Source organism: Salvelinus alpinus, chromosome 16 (assembly GCF_045679555.1).
Source record: "Salvelinus alpinus chromosome 16, SLU_Salpinus.1, whole genome shotgun sequence".
In the NCBI taxonomy this organism is placed as follows: domain Eukaryota; kingdom Metazoa; phylum Chordata; class Actinopteri; order Salmoniformes; family Salmonidae; genus Salvelinus; species Salvelinus alpinus.
In genome coordinates, this window is record NC_092101.1 from 12,647,949 (window position 1) to 12,669,054 (window position 21,106).

Genomic DNA, 21,106 nt, shown 5'->3' on the forward strand with positions numbered 1-21,106 from the left:
TTGAATCAAGTACAGTACATCTTTACTAATAACACTACTTGTGCTTTTAAATCTATTTGTAAAAGGTTGCACATTGGGTAATGCGCATAACTCACATTACTGTACTTGGCAAGGTTCTTCACTGAGCTCATTAAGTTTTGTCATTGAGTACCCTTGGTGATAAACCCTCCGCAGCAACATTTCTGTAGGATTACCAAATAATTATTATGTAAACTGTTAATGTAATACAATACATAAAACAACAGAAGTAAATCTATTATTAATTGTTAATACTGACAAACAGAAACAATAATTTGGCAACTACATTTTTAAGTACAAGTCCAGATTCATTTAAACTTCTTTTAAAAGTTCAAGACCCAACAAAACATTTAGATAAATGGTGTAAACGTCGACTTAACAATTCTCACAGCGACGAAGAAAATAAAATTAGACTGCTCCTATCCATCACCTTGAAAATAACAATGTACCGCTGCAACGGGTGGATCCACGGTTCTACTCTTAACCGCTGTAATAATGTGCTTGAGCAAACATTGTTCCAAAAGAGCTAGCTTCCTTTCCGTCCTTGTTCATCGCCCTCTAAATCCTGTCATCGCGTTGCGCTATTTGTCGATGAGCTTGGCCAAGCTCTGTCGCAGGTCATTCAGGTCGTAGATCTTGACATCCAGGACGTCGATGACCCGCTGAACCTCACTCTCCGCCCTATCCCGCTCCTCCAGAGAGGAAGCCAGAGTCTGCTCGGCTCTCTCCACCCGTTGCTCAAGTTCTGCATTCCGTGTCTCCAGATCCTAGAAGGTCCACAAGGTGACAGAGGACTTCGGATCAATTCATGTTAAAGATCTCAATTGCATACTCCTCGCATACTCTCTACTCGTCTCCTTATCAAAACTCATTGAATCCTCTGGCATTCTCATCCAATTTTTTTGAGGAGGAGGCCAGTAGAGAGGATGCGAGGAGTATGTAATTGAGATTCTCCCACTGTCATATCTTTAGATTTTCCCCCTGCATTTTTTCAGACCCTTTAAACTCTCAGAGACCCCCAAGCGGTGCCCGACCCCCTGGCTGAGAATCACTCGTCTTCAGTGTAGTTTGGAAAAGCCAAAAATGCATGTTCTGCCCCAATTCCTAAAACTCACCTGAAGTCTCTGAACCGCCTCTTCCCTCTCTTTCTCTAAATCACGAATATCTGAATTCTTGCTCTGTAGATTGTGGATTTCCTAAAAAAGACAAAGTATATTGAAAGCGTGTGGTTCCTGAGCAATTCCCAAGCAATTAACATCCCATCATGTATAAAAATGCTGGGTACTGACCATTATTTTGGCTACCACAGGACTACAATGCCCCCCATCGACAGGGCACGAATGGTTTTATGAGCATGAAAACAATGTAAACCATATGACATGGCAGTCTCAGTCACCAGATCTCAACCCAATTTAACACTTATGGGAGAGTTTGGAGCGGCGCCTGAGACAGTTTTCCACCACCATCAACAAAATACTATGGAAATGATGGAATTTCTTGTAAAACAATGGTGTCACATCCCTCCAATAGTTCCAGACACTCGTATAATCTATACCAAGGACTATTAATAAAGTGGCCCAATGCCCTATTAAGACACTTCATGTTGATGTTTCCTTTATTTCGGCAGTTACCTGTATATATACAATACCAGTCAAATGTTTGGCCACACCTACTCATTCAAGGGTTTCTTTATTTTTACTATTTTCTATAGTGAAGACATCAACACTATGAAATAACACATATAGAATCATGTAATATTCAAAAAAGTGTTAAATTTCTTCAAAGTAGCCACCCTTTGCCTCGATGAAAGCTTTGCACACTCTTGCCATTCTCTCAACCAGCTTCACCTGGAATGCTTTTCCAACACTCTTGGAGTTCCCACATATGCTGAACACTTGTTGACTGCTTTTCCTTCACGCTGCGGTCCAACTCATCCCAAACCATCTAATTTGGGTTGTGGTCGGGTGATTGTAGAGGCCAGGTCATCTGATGCAGCAATCCATCACTCTCCTTCTCTATCAAATAGCCCTTACACAGCCTGGAGGTGTGTTGGGTCATTCATCCTGTTGAAAAACAAATGATATTCCCACTAAGCCCAAACCAGATGGGATGGCGTATCGCTGCAGAATGCTGTGGTAGCCATGCTGGTTAAGTGTGCCTTGAATTCTAAATAAAATCACAGACAGTGTCACCAGCAAAGCACCATCACACCTCCTCCATGCTTCACGGTGGGAACCACACATAGGTGAACAGATGATATCCCTACTCTGCGTCTCACAAGGACAAGGAGGTTGGAACCAAAAATGTCAAATTTGGACTTCAGACCAAAGGACAGATTTCCACCGGTCTAATGTCCATTGCTCGTGTTTCTTGGCCCAAGCAAGTATCTTCTTCTTATTAGTGTCCTTTAGTAGTGGTTTCTTTGCAGCAATTTGACCACGAAGGCCTGATTCACGCAGTCTCCTCTAAACAGTTGATGTTGAGATGTGTCTGTTACTTGAACTCTGTGAAGCATTTATTTGGGCTGCAATCTGAGGCTGGTAACTCTAATGAACTTATCCTCTGCAGCAGTAGTAACTCTGGGTCTTCCTTTCCTGTGGCGGTCCTCATGAGAGCCAGTTTCATCATAGCTCTTGATGGTTTTTGTGACTGCACTTGAAGAAACTTCCAAAGTTCTTTACATTTTCCAGATTGACTGACCTTCATGTCTTAAAGTAATGATGGACTGTCATTTCTCTTTGCTTATTTGAGGTGTTCTTGCCATAATATGGACTTGGTCTTTTACCAAATAGGGCTATCTTTTGTATACCACACCTACCTTGTCACAACACAACTGATTGTCTCAAATGCATTAAGGGATGAAATTCCACAAATAAAATTTTAACAAGGCACACCTGTTAATTGAAATGCATTCCAGGTGACTACCTCATGAAGCTGGTTAAGAGAATGCCAAGAGTGTGCAAAGCTGTCATCAAGGCAAAGGGTGGCTACTTTGAAGAACCTCAAATATAAGATATTTTGATTTGTTTAACACTTTTGGTTACTACATGATTCCATGTGTTATTTCATAGTTTTGATGTCTTCACTATTATTCTACAATGTAGAAAATAGTAAAAAATTAAGAAAAACTCTTGAATGAGTAGGTGTGTCCAAACATTTGACTGGTACTGTACGTAAAGCAATTTCCTTTGAACAAAAGGTGGAATTCAGAGTATGCAAAGCACAGGAAGTGCTCGAAAAATCGGTTTCTTGAGATTCTCAAGTGAAAACCTCAGCTTGTACCTCACCAGTTTCTTTCAACGGTGCCATCTAGACAGCCTAGAAGACTGGCATCTGGAGGCGAGCAGTACCTGGCTGCCTGGAAAGTGTGTCTGAGCCCCGGGTCTCACCTCGTCTTTAGCTTTGAGCAAGGCTTCCAACTCCTCTAACGTCTGGGTCAGCTCATCCCTCGTCTCAGATTCACTGGGACCAGGCCGCCCGCTCTGAGCCTCCAGCTCTGCCACCTGCCAACACACAACACCGGAGAGAATAACAAGTATGGACTTTTTAAATCTTAGTGTACATGCTATTACAGGATTTGTTTTTTTCCATTTATATTTGGACTTTGGCACGTGGAGCGCACAGATTCGCGTCACTTTGTTAGTCAGTATGTGTTACACCTGTGCTGGTTTGTCATCTCGTTTGTGGGAAGGTGTTTCACCTGGGCTGGCCTAGGTAATATTTGAGAGTGGCTTGCCCAGTGCTCCAGTTGTCTTGAGAGATGTGGAGGGTTAACACCTTTAGTTGGCACTCCTCATTTGATTTCTGAAAGAACAATCCTTTATCTGATCTTACCGGTTTTTGTTTTGCTCCACTTTTTGGTTTGCGTCCTGTCTTTAATTTTGTTTTCCTGTTCTTGGGCAAATTTAGTGAAAGCTCATGGTGGGTGTCTTTAGGTCCCAGTTGTTGTTGCTAGTCAACTTTCAGTAAACACCCCCATGAGTGTCTTTCAGTACCCCTCCTAAAACACCCACCTGTTTTGTTTTGGTTGTTGTCAGTGACTCTTTGTTAGTGCGACAATTTTTTTCTTGCTGGGGAATGTAACAAAATGGGGGCTTGTCTGGGATCTTGTTTCCCATGTGTATGGTAGTCGCTCTAATCAGATAACAAGAACATGAACATGCCATTCAACAGAGATATATAGATCTGGAAACACTCGATCCAGTCAGGCTGATCCAGCACCCTCAACAGAGTTTGGTCTTGGACGGAACAGCCTGCTTGTACACATCACTGACAATCTGAAATGGTCCACCCACATGTAACAGTATAACTTTAGTACCGTCCCCTCGCCCCTACACGGGCGCGAACCAGGGACCCTCTGCACACATCAACAACTGACACCCACGAAGCATCGTTACCCATCGCTCCACAAAAGCCGCGGCCCTTGCACAGCAAGGGGAAACCCTACTTAAAGTCTCAGAGCAAGTGACGTAACTGATTGAAATGCTACTAGCGCGTACCCGCTAACTAGCTAGCCATTTCACATCCGTTACACACACACACAGTGTGGTGAAAAAGGCAACCTCAGCAGGCTGAAGAAATTAGTCTTGGCACCTAAGACCCTCACAAACTTTTACAGATGCACAATTGAGAGCATCCTGTCGGGCTGTATCACCGCCTGGTATGGCAACTGCACCGCCCACAACCGCAGGGCTCTCCAGAGGGTAGTGGCCCAACACATCACCGGGGGCACACTGCCTGCCCTCCCCAACACATACAGCACCAGATGTCACAGGAAGGCCAAAAAGATCATCAAGGACAACAACCCCGCGAGCCACGGCCTGTTCACCCCGCTATCATCCAGAAGGCAAGGTCAGTACAGGTGCAGCAAAGCTGGGACCAAGACTTAAAAACATCTATCTCAAAGCCATCAGACAGTTAAATAGCCATCACTAGCCGGCTACCACCCGGCTACTCAACCCTGCAACTTAGAGGCTGTTGCCCTATGTACATAGATATTTGGTCACTTCCCCTCCAAAGTGTTCTTGTGGGAAAAGCCTAGAAAGAGTACACTGCTTTATCTCTTGATCAGAGTTCAGATTATTACACTGTTAAAGCTGCTGTCCTTCAGGTTTATGAGTTGGTCCCAGAGGCATACAGACAACAGTTCTGTAAATTACAAAAGACAGAATAACAAAGGCATGTTGAGTTCGCAAGGGAACAAGCATGTCTTTTTGATCGGTGGTGTGGATCTCAAGAGGTCAAGGACTTGAGGATTTAAAGACTCATACTTAGAGCAGTTTAAGAATTGCCTTCACGAAAGGGTTACCTACATTTATGAGCATAAGGATCTCACTCGAGAAAGCTGCAGTTTTTGCAGATGTGTTTGTGTTGACACATAAAACTACCTTCATTAACAAAGCACCCAGTAGTTATCTCTAAGCAAAAAGCAATCTAGAAGTCACCTCCTACTGCAAGGTTTCATTAAATTTCTACAGTGCCCAAAGATAAAGATCGGCAGATATGAAAAAGCAGTTATCATAAAGGCCATGAGAAAGGACACATTGTCTCTCAGTGTCCGAAGTTGAAACAGAAAAATTAGAGAAAAAGCAGTTCTCTTGTGGGAGCACTCAAGCCGATTAAGTCTCTGGTATCTCCTAAACAAGAGTTGGATCAGATGTGTATGAACCCTTTGTTTCAGACGGGTTTGTGTCTCTGCAGAGTGGCGATGCTGTTAAGCACCCAGTGAAAATACTGCGAGACACTGTGGCAGCCCAGTACTTCATTTGGGAGAGTATTTTGCCTTTGACACTTCAACAACTGATTACAGTGTGTTAGTACAAGGCGTGGAGATGGGTTGCATCGAAGTTCCTCTGTATAATGTTGAACTCGAGTCTGACCTTATTTCTGGTTCTGTTGTCATTGGAGTGAGGCTTAGTCTACCGGTGAAGGAGGTCTCATTCATTTTTGGGAAATGTAGAGTCAAACAAAGGCAAAACACGCTCCAAAATGAAGGACTGGGCTGCCCCAGCGTCTCGCAGTATCATCACGTTTATCCTGATTTAGGCAAACCTCCTGAGTTAACCTCTCCTTTGAAAACCCCAGAGGTGAGCAAGTTTATAGGACCGCTGAAGGAAGAGATGGTTCCTACACTTCGATGTCTAGGAAGCAGCTGATTGCTTAACAGACAGAGTAAAGATGTTTCACTCTCCCCTCTTTTTGCTGAGATACATCCAGAGGAGTTTGATTAAGTTTGTGTGGGTTACTTTGACAGAGATGGTGTTCTAATGAGGAAATGGCATTCTCGCGCCACTTCTGGGCAGGACAAATGGCCCAGTGCAACTCAAATTGTCCTTCCAGTTGCACTTGGACAAGAGATACTGAGGTTGGCTCATGAAAACTAACATGTCTGTGAGAGCCGTAATTCTTACTGGTTGGTAGGTGATCAAATACTTATGTCATGCAATAAAATGCAAATTAATTACTTAAAAATCATACAATGTGATTTTCTGGACTTTAGATTCCGTCTCTAACAGTTGAAGTGTACCTATGATAAAAAATTACAGACCTCTACATGCTTTGTAAGTAGGAAAACCTGCAAAATCGGCAGTGTATCAAATACTTGTTCTCTCCACTGTATATCTATCTGTTGATATCACATACATTATCAAGCTCTTTGAAATCCAGTTTCAACTGTTCAGAGCTGCCCTTCATAATGTCATTAAAGACCACATGGACTACGATTGAGTCGATATCCATGTCCTGGCGTAGTACATTCGGGAGCAGCTTAGTAATGTAATTTACTCGAGCTCCGGGATAGGACATTGTTCCTGGTGCAAAAACAGTCACATTTCTTATCATGGAGCTGCCCAAAATCATGGCTGGCGAGAAGGACGATGAAATCCACCAACTCCTACTCTTCACAGGATGGCGCAGATCTGCGACAGATGGAGAAGCCCCGCTCGATCCAGAGCAGGGACGGAAGGTTGCCGACGTCAACTTTGAAATCGTAGGGGAAGGAGTAGGCACAGCGGCCGCAGAAACACTGGTATCCCCAGCAACGAAGGTGCAGGAAGATCAGGCTCCAGGGCAGCGAAACTATTCGTTGTTTGTATCCGCTCCGGGCCTCTCGTTGGGAGTGAAGACTGCTTTGCGGGAGGCCGCTGTCTTGGTCTTCCACGGCTCGTGACATGTGACAATCATTGTTTCCGATGCTCCTCTTGCTGTGCTCCTTTGACTCCGCTGTGCTCCTTCGACTCCGCCAGTAGGATAACGACAAACAACAAGACGGAGATGCATCCAATATGCGCAATTGCCGCCCAGCCACGGCGTAGAAAAGGTAAACATTCCACACTGCGTTTTCCCCAGTTTCTTACATAGACTGGCGACCTGCGTGATCAAGGAAGCCACCTCAAGCCAATAATCCTCAGCAAGCAAACAATTGCCGCATTGGAACTGAGTGATTCAGATTGTCCCGAAACAAAGCATAGTAGATACAGCTCCTACAACGCTGGAACCGTTCATTTACTTCTCCAGACAAAGAGGGGCTCCATTGGAAAACTCTGGGACTAACTTCGTTAGCTTAATGGCTAACGTTAGCAGCTTAGCGGCTCTTTCAAGTAGACTTTAACCTGTCATTTAAGCAGGAATCCCGGAACAAGAAATAGCGGTCCTAGCTGTTTAAAGCTAACCTCGTCACGAAACCCATGCAAAAACAAGATTGGTATTTATGTTTAACAAAGATTGGTTATGTTTTACTTAAAATAACAAACTGAGTGTTTCCAGCCTATTTGTGTTGGTCCTTTGCCCAAAGCAATGAGTGATAATCAGTTTCTCTTGACCATCATGTGCGCTGCTATTTGTTTCCTTGAAACAGATATTACAGGAATTTCCCCTTGAAATCAGACATGTCCGTGGTAAGAACAACTTGGTTGCTGATTGTCTTTCAAGGGTGGGCAGTCAATTTATTATGACTGCACGTTTTTCCATATTGGAGATGAGTTTTGTTTTGGTTGTGCTCCTTTCAAGGGGATGAGAGTTATAGAAACGTACGTCTTGTCCTTCCCTGTTTCTTAAAACGTGAGAGTTTTAGGCAACTACAGAAAGAAAAAGAAAATATATAAAAAAAGATTGTAAAAGTAATATCTATCTTTTATATATATATATATATATATATATATATATATATATATATATATATATATATATATATATATATATATATATATATACAGTTGAAGTAGGAAGTTTACATACACTTAGGTTGGAGTCATTAAAACTTGTTTTTCAACCGCTCCACAAATTTCTTGTTAACAAACTATAGTTTTGGCAAGTCACTTAGGACAAAGCACTAGGCTAAACTTCTGATAGGCTAATTGACATCATTTGAGTCAATTGGAGGTGTACCTCGATGTATTTCAAGGCCCTCCTTCAAACTTGGGGCCTCTTTGCTTGACATCTTGGGAAAATAAAAAATAAATCAGCCAAGACCTCAGAAAAAGAATTGTAGACATCCACAAGTCTGGTTCATCCTTGGGAGCAATTTCCAAACGCCTGAAGGTACCACGTTCATCTGTACAAACAATAGTACGTAAGTATAAACACCATGGGACCACGCAGTTGTCATACTGCTCAGGAAGAAGACGCGTTCGGTCTCCTAGAGATGAACGTACTTTGGTGCGAAAAGTGCAAATCAATCCCAGAACAACAGCAAAGGAGTGAGGATGTGAGGATGCTGGAGGAAACAGGTACAAATGTATCTATATCCACAGTAAAACAAGTCCTATATCGACATAACCTGAAAGGCTGCTCAGCAAGGAAGTAGCCACTGCTCCAAAACCGCCATAAAAAAGCCAAACTACGGTTTGCAACTGCACATGCGGACAAAGATTGTACTTTTTGGAGAAATGTCCTCTGGTCTGATGAAAGAAAAATAGAACTGTTTGGCCATAATGAACATCTTATGTTTGGAGGAAAAAGGGAGAGGCTTGCAAGCTGAAGACCACCATCCCAACCGTGAAGCACGGGGGTGGCAGCATCATGTTGTGGGGGTGCTTTGCTGCAGGAGGGACTGGTGCACTTCACAAAATAGATGGGAAAATTATGTGGATATATTGAAGCAACATCTCAAGACACTTGCTTAGGCCAAGGCTTTGGTTTTTCCATGTACAGTATATTTTGAGGTTGGACATTAGCACGTGGGGCGCACAGATTGGCGTCACCTCGTTAGACTATATGTTTTACACCTGTGCTAGTTTGTCATCTTGTTTGTGTGAAGGTGTTTCACCTGGGCTGGCCAGTAGTGGCAGCTCGCCTTCCGAGTGGCGCAGCGGTCTAAAGCGCTGCATTGCAGTGCTAGAGGTGTCACTACAGACCCGGGTTCGATTCCGGGCTGTATCCCAACCGGCCGTGATCGGGAGTCCCATAGGGCGGCGCACAGTTGGCCCAGCGTCATCCGGGTTAGGGGAGGGTTTGGCCGGGGGTTTTTACTTGGCTCATTGCGCTCTAGCGACTCCTTGTGGCGGGCCAGGCGCCTGCAGGCTGACCTCAGTTGTCAGTTTAATGGTGTTTCCGCCAACACATTTGTGCGGCTGGCTTCCGGTTTAAGCGGTTGGGTGTTAAGAACCGCAGAACTAAAAACAAACAAAATATAAAATAGATAGATTGTGTCCGTAAAATATATATAGTATGTATAATCTGGAAGTAGAAGCCTAAGTGTTATTGTTTATTAGTTAACTCCAATTAGGGGAGGGGTGGTAGGGTTTGTGGGAAATAATAAAGGAAAATATATAAAACAATAAATTAATTGGTTGTTGTCAGTGACCCTTCTTGGTTTTCTTGCTGGGGAACATAATGCAATGACAGTGGATGGTTAAATATCATCTCATCTCGGCGGTCAGCTATGAAGTGTTAAAGAACCACAATAACGCAGAATACCATGGAGACCAGGTAGCCTAGTGGTTAGCGCATTGGGGCCAGTAACCGAAAGGTTGCTGGATTGAATCCCCAAGCTGACAAGGTAAAAATCTGTCATTCTGCCCCTGAGGCAAGGCAGTTAACCCACTGTTCCCCAGGCGCGGAAGACGTGGATGGCGATTATGGCAGCCCCCCCACCTCTGATTCAGAGGGGTTGGGTTAAATGCGGAAGACATTTCAGTTATACAACTGACTAGGTATCCCCTTTCCTTTTATTAATTGCCGGAGGGATTTAGTCAGATTTATTTGACCTACTTTTACAAATAAATTGTGACTCATAGTTTTGAATTCCACATATGCTCATGTGGGGAGTGACAGTGATTAAAAGAGAGAAACTATTTATCCCTTGAAATCACCTTGAAATCAAAACTTTTTTTTACTTTTCGCCAATTATCTTCACTTTAACACCAGACAGGAACATGGTGAGAATTGTATAACAAAACAGACTTGTTTATTGAAAACTGAAGTTTGCATGGGTTTGTGCTCAGCCTTCGCAATTACCATCTCTCCCTTTATATCTCCTCCGCATCTTCAGAGTGAATTTCAAAGTGGCCCTTTAAGATTCCATGTCATGCCATCCAGCGGCGCTTGAGAAAGCTGCTCTAAGGGTATCTAGCATTCCGATAGGACCCAACCCCATCCTGTCAAATCCATGTGACAGCAAGTCCCCGGGGGGATGATGGTACTGCTTGCTCACAACAGCCCTTTCACACCACCGCTGACAACATGGACAACAGTATTACTGATGAGACCTGAAGCCAATCTAACCTCAACATACAAGTACATGAAAATAGTCCTTTCTGAAATTCTCATTTCATCTCTAAAACAGTTATCAAATTGCCTTGCAGGAAAATGAATAGGAGCCCAAGTCGAATACATTATGGTGAAATTAGCTGAAAAGAGCTTGTATGAACAATGTTAGCATTTTGAGAAAACCAACAAATGGGATTTTAAAACAGTGTGCACTCTACTATCCCTTGGTATAGTTTGTATTTAAAAAGGACTTCCTCGCTTCGCTCCTACCGCATCTCAGCTACTGTCTACAGAAGTGCAAGGCAAGACATGAGCGAGTAGGCTGGGAACCAGAGCATCTCTGCAGTGTCAGAGATACCCCCGAAAATAAACCGACCCCTTCAGTAAAGCGTGTCTACCGCTTGGAGAGCCTGGAGAGGAAAGGGCTTACTTTGAATGGTGGCTTGGTAGAAAATCCTAGCCAATGTCTTGCCTGCTCTCCCTCTGGGTGATTTGTCACTTCCTCCCTAACTAGGGCAGGGGGAAATAGGGTGTCCTGTCCTCAAACTGCTTTACCGCTCCGCCAAGCCCTGGAGACATGGTCTACTTCCAACCACCTGGTTGACTTTGTTGCAGAAGTGGATAACCTTAGCTTGTTTTCAGACTGAGATGGATGTTGATCCCCTCAGTGCCTGAAGCTAAAATAGGACTGTTGACAGCCAATTTCTTCCAGAAGATGTTCCGGTGGTACTTTAATCTGTCACATGAAATAACCTCATTAAGCTTGACCAAGGACACATCTCTTTTTCCAATTAAGTTCAAGTTAAGCAAAACACATTTCTCCCTCTGATTATCGAGGCACGTCAACAGTGATACATAGAACATGTTATCAAACCGGTGGTACCTGCAGCACTGAATGTGCAGCATTTACCAAATGTCAGCACGGTCCTTTGACATAACCCAGGTGTAACTACCATGTGACCACTGATCTTCAGTAGATCTTCATATGCTGTTGCTTTGAGAATGGTCTCTCTCATGGGCACGATCCCACTTTGACCACCAAAGTGGCAAAGTCTAAGGGTTACCCCCTGTTTAAACCTAATAATCTGCTATTATGGATCCAGACCAGTTAAGTGGGATGCAAGCAACTGGAATAGCAGTGGTCTGTCACCATAGCTCTTACCTGATATCGGAGCCTGCCAGTCTCCTCCTGATACTCAGCCAGCTGTTTCTTCCACTCCTCCACGCCAGTGTTAGCCTCGTGAAGCGCCGCCACTAGCTTAGCGTTGCTATCCTGCAGGGTGAACAGCTCTGCCTCCAGGTTAATCTCACATATGGACCTGGAGGGAAAAACCAAATCAGAAGATAAGTGCACCATGATTAGATTAACCAGAGGTGATAGTCAGGTGCAAAGTACTGCTCACTGAGTGATATACAGTACAGCTATTAAGGGGTTTTAAAATCCCTGTCATGCCAGAATGTGGGACCATTAGAGTCATTATATTGAATGAACAAGAGCTTTCAAATAATTTGAGGGAGATGGGAAAATTACACCAGTCTTCTAAGACCAGCATCTTCTAAAGTACTGAGGCCTCAGGCAAAAAACAGCCTCCATGCCGTTTCTAACTGTCTGCCAACTACCAACCAACTCACCATAGCAACAGGCACTAAAAAAAACATACAACCCTCGTTACATGCAAGAAAAGAACAAGGAGGGGTTGTCAGAGAACATTTGAAAATTGTATTTTGTGTGCATGGGTGGGATGGAAGGCAGACTGGTGTCTGAATGGCTCTGTTGTAGAGCCTCATTAATGACCATGTTTTAACTACACATGACTCAGCCTCATACAGGTCAGTGGCCACCTGTCATTGGGCTCAACCTCCCACTCACAACAACCTCCACAATAGGAGAAACCATACCGCCTAGAGCCATGTCTTGATTTTGCTAGTACATTTCCACAGCTAAAACACGTCCCATACACTCTATATAGGAGTTATTATCTAATGGTTTGCTTTAAGCACTAATCTGCTTTCCTCTCGCCACGCACTCTCCTCCCTAATGTAGTGGTGAGTTAAATCGTGTGCGACAGTCTCCGGGTCACATCATCCTATTAAGTGAGCTCAGCGTCCGTGTGGCGTTCCATTCACTTAGGCACCATATATCCCATGTTCTAAAAAGGCTTCACCTCTGCCATTGTGATCACATTTATGCTTTCGCACCACAAGCCCACTGAACCTTTATCATCATTTGGCACGTTAGCGCAAACTCTGCCCCAGAAATCAGATGACGGGGAACACACACTATTCCTGGCGACACGTGATAGCTGCTCAGTGACTCACTAGGTAACCCAACAGTTGCATGACAACGCCAGATAGTGGGAGACAATAGGCTACATTTACATTTTACATTTAAAATGTCACACTATGCTACCACAATTAAAATAAAATGTCACAATCTGGTGCGAGCTAATTTGAAAGGTTATTTGAAGACACCAGTGTGACTTCACACCAATGGGGTGGCACATTATTAGCATTTGGAGAAAAATAGTGTGCACTGTTTGCTTTACATTTTATACATGGTCTACAGTATTTTAAATTAACCTTCATTTAACCAGGAAGTCAGAATACCTCTTTCCCAAGGGAGACCTAGCCACTGTAAACAATGACCATGGTGGCACAATGGAAGTCGACTTTTTTGGATCTCATTGTGTAACTACAAGGTGTGTGTTTTGCGAACTGCAGGGGGGGGGGGGGGGCTGTTCCATAACATTACCCTTCAGACAGCATCTTCTTAATGCGCTCCTTCTCCGACGTCAGCTGCTCCATGTCGGCGCTCTTGCTGCGGAACAGCTTGTCCTCGGGTCCGTTGACAGTCAGCAGCGGCGGCGAGTGGCGGTCCTCTGATAAGTCCTGGGGGACCACAGGGACATGATTAGTGACAGGACGGATATCATGGAAATGAGTTACCCGGACACCCCCAATGCTACTGTATGTCCAACTCTTCCATCGCTGTCGGAGCTCAATGAAGCTGACCACAACTACTCTACATTATGAAGGGAAGGGGTGGCCAACCAGTCTCCTGCAGAGCTACTGGGTATGCAGGTTTTTGCTCAAGCCCTGCTCTAACACACCTGATTCTACTAATTAGCTGCTCAGTAAGACTTTGATATGCTTAAATTAGGTGTGTTACAGCATAAGGTGTTCCAAAAGCCAGCATACTCCAGTGGCTCTCCAGGAGATGAGTTGGACAAATCTGACATAGGCCTGTTAACTCTATGAAGGCCTAAGGATTGGTTTAGACAAACCAGGGCTCACTTCAATACGTTTTTAATACAAATGTGAGCTCTTGGTTAAAAATCGTGGATGAATAAGTGATGTGTCCATCTCATGTGTCTTTCTGAACTAACAGACCACACATAGGGATCTCTCTCTGATATCTCTGTCTGTATCTGAGTTTGGTGTGCTTGTTATGGGAATTAAAGGGATACTTCGGTATTTTGGCAATGAGGCCTTTTATCAACTTCCCTAGTCAGATGAACTCGTGGATACCATTTTTATGTTTGTGTGCAGTTTGAAGGAAGTTGCTATCTAGCGCAATTGCTAACTAACATTAGTGCAATGACTGGAAGTCTATGGGTATATATGTTAGCATGGTAGCAGATGCCCATAGACTTCATCATTGCGCTAATGCTAGTTTGCATTGGCTCGCGAAACTACCTCTAACTTCCTTCAGTCTCCTTCAGAGACATACAAATGGTATCCACGAGTTCATCCGACTCAAGGGAAGTAGATAAAACACAAAGTATCCCTTTAAGAAAACATGAACGCTGAAAATAAGGACTGAGCATATCCTACAGTGTTCCCATTAAATTAGAATAACTTGTTTTGATCTGAAAAGGGAGCGGAATGACTATTCATTTCACACGGCATATTTCTATTTGTCATAGCTATTCCCCTGCCAGTTAGAGCATTGACATTCAGGGGCTGTACAATGAGACAGAAACAGGGCAGCTCAGCATTTGTGATGTGAGTAGATATTTATTGTTCGAGGGACATTCAAACTGTTTTTTTTATTCTGTATTAGTATTGTACCGTTTCTGTTACCTGACAAAGATAAATGGTTGACTCATTAGCCCTCGTTAGTACAATAAAATGACAGGAAGAAGATGACAAGCTGTCGCTATACATTCAGACACCTCATCCAAAACAACAGGTTGCCAAAAGTAATTAGGTCATTTATCAACCACCATACTGATGTAGGATCTTAATTTGAGCCACTTTGCTAAATAATCCTACAGCAACAGGAAATGTGAATTATTATGGGGCTTATAATTATTGGACATTTTTGTAGGGGTTGATACGTTTTCCATAAGGGAAAATCAAGTCTGACATTTCAAAGTGAAAATTACAAACTTCAGAAGCCTTGCAGGAAATTCTCCTGCAACAGGGTGATCAAATGAAGATCCCACATCTGTATCCGCGACACAGGTTCAAAGTTGAACAAGCAACCATGGGGAGCCACACAGCTGCTAAACGCATTACTTTGTAGAGCATGAAGCAGCATATGGCTCTTTCCTTTTAAAATGACTTAAATTCTAAGGAACATTGCCCGAGTTGCAATGCTTCCTTTCATTTGTATGCCAGTGGATACTGAAAGACAATTCTCTGTATTGTACAGTGCATTCGGAAAGTATTCAGACCCATTGACTTTTAGCACATTTTGTTAAGTTACAGCCTTATTATAAAACGGATTAGATAAATGTGTTCCCTCAATCTACACACAATACCCTATAATGACAAAGTGAAAACCGTGTTTTATACGTTTTTGAAAATGTATTTAAAATAAAAAACAGAAATGCCTTATTTACATAAGTATTCAGACCCTTTGCTATGAGACTCGAAATTGAGTTCAGGCACATCCTGTTTCCATTGATCATCCTTGAGCTGTTTCTACAACTTGATTGTCCACTTGTGGTAAATTCAATTGATTGGACATGATTTGGAAAGGCCTGTCTATTTAAGGTCCCACAGTTGACAGTGTATGTCAGAGCAAAAACCAAGCCACGAGGTCGAAGGGATTGTCCGTAGAGCTCCGAGACAGGATTGTGTCGAGGCACAGATGTGTGGAAGGGTACCAAATAATGTCTGCAGCATTGAAGGTCCCCAAAAACACAGTGGCCTCCATTTTTCTTAAATGGAAGAAGTTTGGAACCACCAAGACTCTCCCTAGAGCTGGCCGCCCGGCCAAACTGAGCACAGAGTTCCTCTGTGGAGATGGGAGAACCTTCCAGAAGCACTCCACCAAACAGGCCTTTATGGTAGATTGGCCAGAAGGAAGCCACTCCTCAGTAAAAGGCACGACAGCCCGCTTGGAGTTCGCCAAAAGTTACCTAAAGGACTCTCAGACCATGAAAAACAAGATTCTCTAGTCTAATGAAACCAAGATTGAACTATTTGGCCTGAATGCCATGTGTCACGTTTGGAGGAAACCTGGCACCATCCCTACGGTGAAGCATGGTGGTGGCAGCGTCATGCTGTTGGAATGTTTTTCAGCTGCAGGGACTGGGTGACTAGTCAGGATCAAGGGAAAGATGAACAGAGCAAAGTACAGAGAGATCCTTGATGAAAACCTACTCCAGAGTGCTTAGGACCTCAGACTGGTGTGAAGATTCACCTTCCACAGGACAGTGACCCTATGCACAGAGCCAAGACAATGCAGGAGTGGCTTTGGGACAAGTCTCTGAATGTCATCGAGTGGCCAAGCCAGAGCCCGGACTTGAACCCGATCGAACGAAAATAGCTGCGCAGCGACGCTCCCCATCCAACCTGACAGATCTTGAGAGGATCTGCAGAGAAGAATGGGAGACACTCCCCAAATACAGGTGTGCCAGGCTCGAGGTGTCATACCCAAGAAGACTTGAGGCTGTAATCACTGCCAAAGGTGCTTCAACAAAGTACTGAGTAAAGGGTCTGAATACTTATGTAATTGTGATATATATATATATTTTTTTTTTAAATAAATTAGCAAAAAATTATAAAAACCTGTTTTTGCTTTGTCATTATGGGGTTGCGGGGGAAAAGCAAATAATTTTTTTTATATATATTTTTTTACCCCCTTTTTCTCCCCAATTTCGTAGTATCCAATTGTTAGTAGTTACTGTCTTGTCTCATCGCTACAACTCCCGTACGAGCTCGGGAGAGGCGAAGGTTGAGAGCCATGCGTCCTCCGAAACACAACCCAACCAAGCCGCACTGCTTCTTAACACACGCGCATCCAACCCAGAAGCCAGCCGCACCAATGTGTCGGAGGAAACACCGTACACCTAGCGACCTGGTCAGTGTGCACTGCGCCCGGCCCGCCACAGGAGTCGCTATTGCGCGATGAGACAAGGATATCCCTGCCGGCCTAACCCGTACGACGCTAGGCCAATTGTGCGTCGCCCCATGGACCTCCCGGTCGCGGTCGGCTGCGACAGAGCCTGGGCCCGAACCCAGAGTCTCTGCATCGCAGCTAGCACTGCGATGCAGTGCGTTAGACCACTGCGTCATCCGGGAGGCCCCGGGAAAAAGCAATTTAATCAATTTTAGAATAACATAACAAAATGTGGAGGCTTGTTAGCCTTTTTTCATCTCGGTCACGTAAGCCATTTTACTTATTTGCTATAGCCAGGCCAAATAATTAGAGGAATAACTGTTTGTGATTAGGAAACTTATGAGAACCATACAAACGTTAGCACACAACGTCCAGGGGGTGAGCAGGCTCTACCACTACGGGGCAGTTTAGTTGATGCAAAGTAAGACATTCTCGTGTTCCAATTGTTTGTTTTAGTAGCGTGAATCATTCCTGTTCACACAGAGGTGAAGTGCGGAATAATTGAAGGAATGAATCCGAGCCTCACGCTTATCACCTGTGGAAGGCGGGGCTTCCAGTGAGGCCCGGATTTCATTGGCCTTGTCAGGAGTGATTGTAGATCCTTCAACCGAAGTCGTGAGAGTTCGACACCCCATAGTATGTTGTACCAAAGTTGACTGACTGAAAGGGAACTAAACTTGAGCTCGACAAGCGCCGAGTGCATCCGTGAGGCATTACACCCCTGCACTCAGAAAATCTTGTATTATTAATTCGTCTCAGAGTCAGCCTGTGTGTATTCCCCCAAGGAAGTTGTTTCTACGACCTAGCTACTCCCTCACTATACTTAAAAAACGTGGATAAAAAATGCACAGGGCCAGCATTCAAACAGAGCTAGCGCTAGCTAGGTCCAAAAGTGAAGAGCAAGAAATCAAAGCTAAGACAACTCCACACACCAAAGTCAATGGCTAGGGACCACAGTTCTCTACATTATTCATAATGTGGATCATGTTTAAGTAATAATGGATTACAAATTTCCAACAGTTTCCCCTCATCGTTGACTAGTGCATTCCAATTGGAGCAAGTGCAAACATACAACAGTACTACATCCTAATGAGTGGAATAGCTCATTAGGGTTGTAGTTCAAATGATCATATCTCAAGTGGAATCTTTTCCCTTAAAATGTACAGACAGATTGTATTTGATCATGGAATGATATGCTTTTTTTCCTGTTTCCCGCTCTCCAAATCTACCCTCATCATACTGTTACTGCATTATTGAGAACAATGGCTCATGGAAACACTAGGGGGTCTTCTAGGAACTCCCAAGTCCCATTGAAAATGCATCATGAAGTAGGGCATCTGGGATGTGATGGGGAGAATGACTTTGGAATAACGTGCAGGGAGTGCGCTCTCTGTGCCAGTCGGCAGCAGAGAGAAAAGAGGTGTAATAGACATGACACTAACCTGAGAGAGCTGTGAGATGAGCAAGCAGATGGTGCATCAGTGGCAGCGAGGCAGAGGGCACCCACGTGGGGGGAAAAGAGAATGGGTGAGAAGAGAGAGATAAGTGTGTTTTCATGAACAGAGCTTAAAAAAAAGAGCAATAATCAGCAATATTTCAGTGTCATACTGTCTGGTCCAGTGCACACCATTTTATGCAAAAAAATAAAACAAAGATAGTCGCTGGTTATGCTTTATTTCAGTCAGCTATTCCCTTCATATTTTGTAATTACCTTGTATAATGATAATTACATGCTAATTTCCTTTTGGATTCTGTGAAATTTGGTTCTAGGTAATTACTAATTGTGTAGAATTAAGTACCCATTGTTACAACAATTTCTCTAGGAAAATATCATATGTAGTAGGGCTATAGAATAAAGCTCTACTGAGTTTCATGACCATAAAAGGAAGAGGATGAAATGATTAAAAACTATACATTTTAATTTCAAACAGCTATAAAATATTAAACCAAAGTTATAACCCTGTGCCACCGCAAACCAAGTACATCACCACTGTTGACTTATTTATCGGAGTCTTTGTCAAACCTATTTCCCTTGCTTTATACCTTTCCTTTACACTTGGTTTCCTTGAGACCCTGAACCAGCGTTATTAATTAATAAGCCCTTGCATCAGAGGCATATTTCGGTACATGCCGGCTCTCTTTGTGGGTTCTTAACGGTGAGGTCATATTAAATATAGACAACCCTCGTACTCGCCCTTTTCATATGGCTGCCATCATGTATAGCCCCGGTTCACAGGGAAGTTCCTAGCTCCTGTCATGAATGACCATGATGCGCCTACAGCATGACTGACGCCTGAATGCAGACTTCACATCTCAGGGGACTAACGTTGCCTCCTGATCTCCTTTCCGTCATCTGCTCTGACAAAATATGTGAAAGAAGAAGTGGACAGGTGAAAGCTAATTCCCAATAGACATCAAGCATATTGCTTTCACCTATCAGATACGAAGCCGAGGATGAAAGTAATATACTTTAGACTGTTGAGATGCACCCTAACGACATAGCTCTGCATCAGTGGGAGTGTACTGCTGCCTTGGAGGCAGTGAAAGAAGTGGGTGTACCCATGCTATTTGTCAGTGGCCAGGGCTTGTAAGGTTTGGAGTGTGGGTGAATTAATACAATGGGAGAGGAACCAAAACCTGGAGCATCAACAACGCTTCTTTTGTAGCTGTCCCTCCAGCTACAAAATAAAGTCACTAATAAGCTTTACAACACTAAAATGCAGGACCTCCAGACAAAGCTTTTACAGTTATATCATAGACGTGACAACACATCTGCCATAACCATAATGACTTAAGTCAATTACAATAATTCTTTCATGAAGTGGTGTCATATTAGGACCGCCATGTGTATGCTAAATGTCAGCATATATTTCATACATGAAACTGCACCACTTGTGTTTAATTCACAGAACACAAATCGATACGTTTGACTTAACTTATCTACAAGTCAAACAGAAAGCCAAAGCCAGACTGTGTGTGTGTGTGTGTGTGTGTGTGTGTGTGTGTGTGTGTGTGTGTGTGTGTGTGTGTGTGTGTGTGTGTGTGTGTGTGTGTGTGTGTGTGTGTGTGTGTGTGTGTGTGTGTGTCTGAAAGTACAGGGATGAGTGCACTCTAGATGGAGGAGAGGAATGAGTCAGTGAACTGTACAAAGAAATGCGCTGTGCTCCAGCCAGTTTCCTAGGTGACCCCATTGCAATTACATTATACATTCCCACAGTAGCCAAAGGAATGTTTCTGCCTGGTGTCAACGGGCACGGGGGCATAGTTTGTGGAACTAATGTGATAAAACAGAGTGAAATCAGATCACATCAAAATAAGCCCAGCTGTAAGATGTGCCTTGTAAAACATGACTCGAGAATATCACAAACCAGGAAAGCTATGAAGAAGAATGTACCGTTGTTTCTGCTGTATTGTTGGAGTTATGTCACATTTATGAATACCCAAACAATGACTTCCCGGGGTATCCTACTCTATACTGCCCATTGTTCATAGTCGTGCATAATAGGAATTCATGCCAGTAGAATGCTGCCTAATGCCTGTTTATCCAATATGCTAAATAGCAAGGCTATTGTACAGTTACACAAAGGCTCTGGTTGGCTGTAGACAGTATGGAAAACTGCTTCCCCCGTGACTAGCGCTATTCTGAAAAAAACATGTTTGCCTTATACTGTTGGCAGCTACTCATGTTCAATGGCTTCTTGTTAGTGGTTTGCAGCACACACACAGCTCTCATTCAATGCATGTTGGTACAAAAACAAATAACCAAAATGGCCCTAGCACTTATCAAGCAATGGATTCCAATTACTTTGCTGAAATAGCCATTCGAATGAATTGGCCGAGCCATCGATTCAGGTTGGCTCTGTAACAACGAGCTGTATAACAATGTGATTTTCAAACGCAATTAGTTTGTATTTACATAGTTTGTGCGGTGTATAAGTTGTGTCTCCCGCCCACATTGGCTCAAGCTGTCATTATTTATACAGCAAATCCTTCAAACGTAACCCAGTGATTATATATCCCATATTAATT

General features: G+C 43.5%; 1 protein-coding gene across 4 annotated transcripts in view; it reads right to left on the reverse strand.

The window, feature by feature from the left end:
• The window catches only part of LOC139540873 (homer protein homolog 3-like), a 42,876-nt gene continuing 21,770 nt past the window's right edge, over positions 1-21,106 (reverse strand). For all 4 annotated transcript variants that reach the window (XM_071344888.1, XM_071344891.1, XM_071344890.1 and 1 more), the window contains 5 exons: positions 13,478-13,614; positions 11,888-12,044; positions 3,408-3,521; positions 1,134-1,214; positions 1-785 (listed from right to left, as the gene is read on the reverse strand). In XM_071344888.1, coding sequence (XP_071200989.1) covers positions 600-785; positions 1,134-1,214; positions 3,408-3,521; positions 11,888-12,044; positions 13,478-13,614 — 675 coding nt within the window. In that variant the 3' untranslated portion in view covers positions 1-599. The remainder of the gene's footprint in view (positions 786-1,133; positions 1,215-3,407; positions 3,522-11,887; positions 12,045-13,477; positions 13,615-21,106) is intronic.